Source organism: Propithecus coquereli, unplaced genomic scaffold, assembly GCF_000956105.1.
Source record: "Propithecus coquereli isolate 6110/MARCELLA unplaced genomic scaffold, Pcoq_1.0 Scaffold193, whole genome shotgun sequence".
Lineage (NCBI taxonomy): Eukaryota > Metazoa > Chordata > Mammalia > Primates > Indriidae > Propithecus > Propithecus coquereli.
The window spans coordinates 1050704-1056810 of record NW_012144190.1 but is presented as its reverse complement, the minus strand read 5'-3'; the positions used below and the strand labels follow the sequence as shown (position 1 = coordinate 1056810).

Here is a 6107-nt window from a genome sequence, read left to right as displayed (position 1 = left end):
CTGGCAGGATTCACCACCTGCTGACTAAAGAGCCCTTTGGCTTTGAATAAACAGAGGTAGCCAGACAACAGTTGCCATAGCTTTGAGTGAGACTGGTCTGGCTTCAGGTGTGACCTGGCACAGTCCCAGTTGTGGTGGCCAGGAGGCAGTTCCCACATCATCCTCCCCTAATGCCAGCAGCCCAGCACAGAGAGTGAGGGAAGAGGTTTAGAGACTTTGCTTAGTAATCCAAGTAATTCTGTGTCTTACCACAGTCCACCAAGGCAGTACCACCGGGAGTCTGCAACAGTCACAGCATTACTTGGCTTGGGGGACGCCTAGTGCTGATATGGCTGCAGTGACCAAAGACTTAGATCACAACACTTAACTCTCTTTGAATATCTGGAAAGCCTTCTCAAGAAGTATGGGTTCAAACAAGCCCACTCTGCAAAGATTAGAAGAAATACCTAACTCTTCAACGCCTAGACATTGATGAACATCCACAAGCATCAGGAACATCCAGGAAAACATGACCTCACCAAATGAAATAAATAAGGCCCCAGTGACCAATCCCAGAGTGATGGATATATGTGACCTTTCAGACAAAGAATTCAACACAGCTGTCCTGCAGAAGCTCAGTGAACTTCAGGACAACACAGAGAAGGAATTCAGAAGCTTATCAGAGAAATTAAAAAAGAGATTGAAATAAAAATTTAAAAAAATCAAATTCTAGAGCTGAAAAATTCAATTGACAAACTGAAAAATGCATCAGAGTCTCTCAACATCAGAATTGATCAAGCAGAAGAAAGAATTAGTGAGCTTGAAGACAGGCTACTTGAAAGTATAGCCAGAAGAGAAAAGAGAATAAGAATAGAGCATGTCTGCAAGATCTAGGAAAGAGCCTCAAAGGGAAAATCTAAAAGTTATTGCCCTTAAAGAGGATGTAGAGAGAAAGACTTGGGTAGAAAGTTTATTAAAAGAAATAACAGAGGACTTTTCAAACCTAGAGGAAGATATCAACATATAGGCACAAGAATGTCACAGAATACCTGGCAAATTTAACCGAAACAAGACTACCTCAAGGCATTTAATAACCAAGCTCCCAAAGGCCACAGATAAAGAAAAGGTCCTAAGGGAAGCAAAAAAAAAAAGAGATAAAGAAAGAAAAAAGAATAAAAAGACATATAAAGGAGCTCCAATATGTCTGGCAGTAGACTTCTCAGTGGAAATCTTACAGGCCACGAGAGAGCGGCATGACATATTCAAAGTGCTGAAGAAAAAAAGTTAACTCTAGAATATTATATCCTACAAAAATATCCTTCAAACGTGAAGGAGAAATAAAGACTTTCCCAGACAAACAAAAGCTGAGCAAGTCCATCAACAACAGACCTGTCCTACAAGGAATGCTCAAAGGAGATCTTCAATATAAAGGAAAAGGACATTGATAAATAATAAGCACTCCTCTGAAGGTATAAAACCCACTGGTAACAGTAAGTACACAAATACAGAACACTCTGTTGTTGTCCTTGCAGTGTATAAATGACTCATATCTTGAGTAGGAGCCTAAAAGACAAATCTATCAAAAATCATAACTGCGATAACTTTTTGAGAGTTAGATAGTGCAAAATTATATAGATGGAAACAAAAAGTTAAAAAGCAGAGGCATGAAGTTAAAATGTAGAATTTCTGTTAGATTTCTCTGCTTGTTTGTTAGCAGAGTTGTCATATGTTTAAAATAATTAGTTTTAAAATGTTTTTTGCAAGCCTCATGGTAACCTCAAATCAAAACACCTGCAACAGATAACACAAAAAATAAAAAGAAATTAAAACACACTACCAGAGAAAAATCACTTTTCACAAAGGAAGAAATAAAGAAAGAGAGAACCACAAAAGAACCTCAAATCAAGTAACAGCATGGCAGTAGTAAGACCTTACTTGTCAATAATAACATTGAATGTAAATAGACTAAGTTGTCCAATCAAAAGACAGAGTAGCTGAATAGATAAGAAAAGAAGACACAACTATATGATGTCTACAAGAAACCTACTTCACCTATAAAGACACATGTAGACTGAAAATAAAAGGATGGAAAAAGATATTCCATGCAAATGGAAACCAAAAAAAGAGAAGGAGTAGCTATATTTCTATCAGATAAAATATATTTCAAGACAAAAGCTGTAAAAAGAGACAAAGAATGTCATTATATAATGATAAAGGAGTAAATTCAGCAAGACAGTATAATAACCCTTAATATATTTGCATCCAACATTGGAACACCCAGATATATAAGCAACATTATCAGAGTTAAAGAAAGAGAGATAATCCCAATACAATAGTAGTTGGAGACCTCAACACCCTGCTTTCAGCATTGGACAGATATCCAAACAGAAAATAAACATTGGACTTAATCTGCACTATAGACCATAGAGACCTCATAGATATTTACAGAAAGTCTCATCCAGTCCCCTTCCTCTAATTTCCTTGATTTATTCTTAGAATACCCTTATTTATTTCAAAAAAATCCAGAAATAGAAAGAGGGAAATATCTATCTCTTACCCCATCTCCCAGCTTAGTTCTTACATTTCCTCCAAGGATATTTGTGTATAAAAAACCTGAATATATACAAATGTAAATATATACTCTCCTGTCCTTTCCTGCTTTTGTGTAAGTACTAGCATAAACTGAAGATGTTAGAACTGCATTGATAGGTAATCAACTGACCCTGTAACACAAGAACTGATCTGTCTTCCTTCTCTGTGTTCCATTCACCCTACATTTGCTTCTTGGTTAGTCCATTCACCCATTCCATTACTACAAGAGAAGCACATTCAGAATTACATGAGGGCAAGAGGCCTGTGGACATCTTGCTCTGCCTCTGTCCTGAGTAGCAGCTGGGAGTGCACTCTGCAGGCAGAAATAAGTGCATTATTAACACAGGAAGTACTGGGTGCGCTGTAGGTGCCTTAATCCAATCTAACATTGTTTGAAGCTTGGTATGTACTCTGTATAGATAATCTCTCTTAATATTCAAAAGACTGCTAAGACAGCATACTTTTCCCTCCTTCTGTTTACAGAAGAGAAAATCAAATCTGAGGTTAAATATCTCACTCAAGAAGACAGAGTACACACACAGAAATGCAAATACCACGTGTTCTCACTTACAAGTGGGAGCTAAACAATATGCACACATAGACTTAGAGTGGAATAATAGACACTGGAGACCTGGAAGGGTGGGAGGGTGGCAGGGGGTGGATGATGAGAAATTAATGTATTTAAGTACTTAACGCGGTGATGAATATTCTAAAAGCCCTGACTTCACTGCAATGCAATCTATGCATGTAACAAAATTACACTTGCACCCCATAGATTTACTCAAATAAGATAAAAGACAAAAAAGAAGATGTACGATTCTAAGTGCTAAATCCTGGACTTAAATACTAAACTCATGTGTTTTTGGTTCTTAAGCTTATGCATTAAAACCTTAGCCATGTGGCCCCAATCAAAGGACAGATGTCAGTAAACAAGCCAAAGTTCAAACCAGACCACAGTCCTCCACCACAAACCCCCAAGGCTCACTCACACCAGGTACTCCAGGATGCAGTCTGGGTGGCACAAGGCTTCACACAAGTGGCGCATCCCCTGGTCCAAGTAGTTGCAGGTGAGGTTCAGATGCTTCAGCTTCTTGCTTCTGTTCAGAACTGAGGCGAAGATTTCACAGTCCTCCAGCGAAAGGCTACAACTTCCCAGCCTGCAGGAAAGGGGAGATGTCACATTCTGTTGGTTTCTATTTCCCAGACCCATTCCTCACACTGATCCTGTGGGGGAAGCCAGTCTTTGTTCCCCTTGGAACTTCACTGGTCCCCAACCACCGACCCTGGAGCACAGTGAGAGACAACCTCAGACACAGACAGTCTCAGGTACATTCACTTGGCTTTATCTTCCCCAGTAACTTCTCTCCTGCATGTAGGGAAAAGCCCCAACTATACAACACGATCTACAAGGCCTCCACCTGTTCCCAAGTCCCTGTGTCCCAGCCACACTGGTTGTTGTCAGTTGCTTGACCATACCAGGTTTCATGCTTCAAAGGGGACATGTGTGAGCTTCCCCAAACTGATCCTCCCCCCGCCACGCAACTCCGTTACCCCACTTGAGGTTTCTGCACTTGTTCACCCTGAGTGCAATGCTCTTTCCCTGGCCTTTGGTTAGACAGGTCCTTATTATCCAGGTCTTTGCTCAACTAATACCTCCTTAAAGAACATTCCATGACAAAGCTTTGGGCCAGTAGGGCTCATCATTTGGTGGCTTTCTCGAGTTGATTTGTGCTGCCAGTAATTCTGGTTTTCTATTGCCTCAACGACTCTCCTTACCTCTAGGCACCACAAAAAGTAAACTAAACCCACAGACAACAGAATAAATGTGTAAACAATTGTGACAGTTGTCAAGAAATGGAAAAGTAATTGGCAAGTCACCCAGGCCATGGCTCCCAACATCTCTCCAGGATAATTCTGTGCCAATGCATAGTTTTAAAATTGTTTCTAGCTTTAAGATATTATTTTCAAGGGGTGAAAAAATAGTTGGCCTATTTCACACCATACACAAAAATTAACTCAAAATGGATCATATAGACTTAAATATAAGAACCAAAACAAAACTTTCAGATAAAAAGAAGTTAATCTTAATGAACTTAGGTTAGGCAATGGTTTCTTAGCTATGACACCAAAAGCATGAGACAAAAATAAATACAGGGCAGCAGGGTGTGATGGCAAGCACCTGTAGTCCCAGCTACCTGGGAGGGCGGAGGCGGGAGGATCACTTGAGCCTAGGAGTTAGAGTCCAGCCTAGGCAACATAGAAAGACCCCCTCTAAAAAAAAAAAAAAAAGTATACCTCATCAGAATTAAAAACTTTTGTGCTTCAAGGGACACCCATTAAGAAAGTGAAAAGATAACACACAGAATGGGAGAAAATATTTGTAAAACATTTCTAGTATATCACATAATTTGTATCCAGAATATACAGAGAACTCTTAACAACAAAAAGAAAATAACCCAATTAAGAATGCAAAAAATTTGAATATGCATTTCTCCAAAGATGATATGAAAATGGCCAAAAAGCACGTGAAAAGATGTTCAACATCATTAGTCATTCAGAAAAATCAAATGAAAACCACAATGAGATAATACTTCATACCCACTGGGATGGCTATAATAATAAAAAGTATTGGCAAAAATGTGGAGAAATTGGAATCCTCATACATTGGTGATGGGAATGTAAAATGGTGCAGCCACTGTGGAAAATAACTTGGTGGTTCCTCTGAAGTTTAATCATGGAGTCACCGTATGACCCAGCAATTCTACAGGTATAAACCCAAAAGGATTGAAAACAGGTATTTAAGCAGAAATGTTCATAGAGCCCTATTCAGAATAGCCAAAAAGTGGAAACAAAGCAAATGTTCATCAACAGGTGACTAGATAAACAAAATGTGGTGTATTCATACAATGAAATATTATTTAGCCACAAAAAAGAATGAAATACTGATACATGGTACAATTTGGAAGAACCGTGAAAACATTTAAGACCACATACTGTCAGATTCAATTTATATGAGATGTCCCGAATAGAAAAATCCATCAGGACTGAAAGTACATTAGTGATTCCCACAGAGCAGGGAAAGAAGAGAACAGAGAGTGAGTGCTAAAAGTACAGGGTTTCTTTTAGAGATAATGAAAACATTCTAAAATGAGATAGTTGTGATGGCTGCACAGCTGTGTGAGTATGTATCAAGGCCACTAAATTGTATACTTTAAAAACATATGTTTTGTGGTATGTGAATTATATCTCAAAGTTGTTATTAAAATAATAGGTTTGGGTCATTTTGTGTGTGGTTGATGGGAGCCCATAGACACGGCAGACAGAGCTGCATGGGGAGGCGTCTGAATGTTTGGGTACCAAAGAAGATAGAGGATAAGTATTAGAAGGAATCCTAATTTAACTGAAAAAAAAAATGCTTAAAACATAACAGATACTGAAAGGTACACAAATGGTTAAGTGCTGGCCAATGAATTGTCATAAATTTAATGCTCTCATATTACTATTAATAGTATCCAGGTCAAGAAACAAGAGCATGG

General features: G+C 38.7%; 1 protein-coding gene across 1 annotated transcript in view; it reads right to left on the bottom strand.

Annotated features, from left to right (window-relative positions):
• The window catches only part of LOC105809251 (NACHT, LRR and PYD domains-containing protein 4-like), a 79608-nt gene that overhangs the window by 47629 nt on the left and 25872 nt on the right, over positions 1-6107 (bottom strand). The window contains 1 exon segment of the mRNA XM_012643003.1: positions 3561-3728. Within this exon segment, the coding sequence (XP_012498457.1) occupies positions 3561-3728 (168 nt within the window).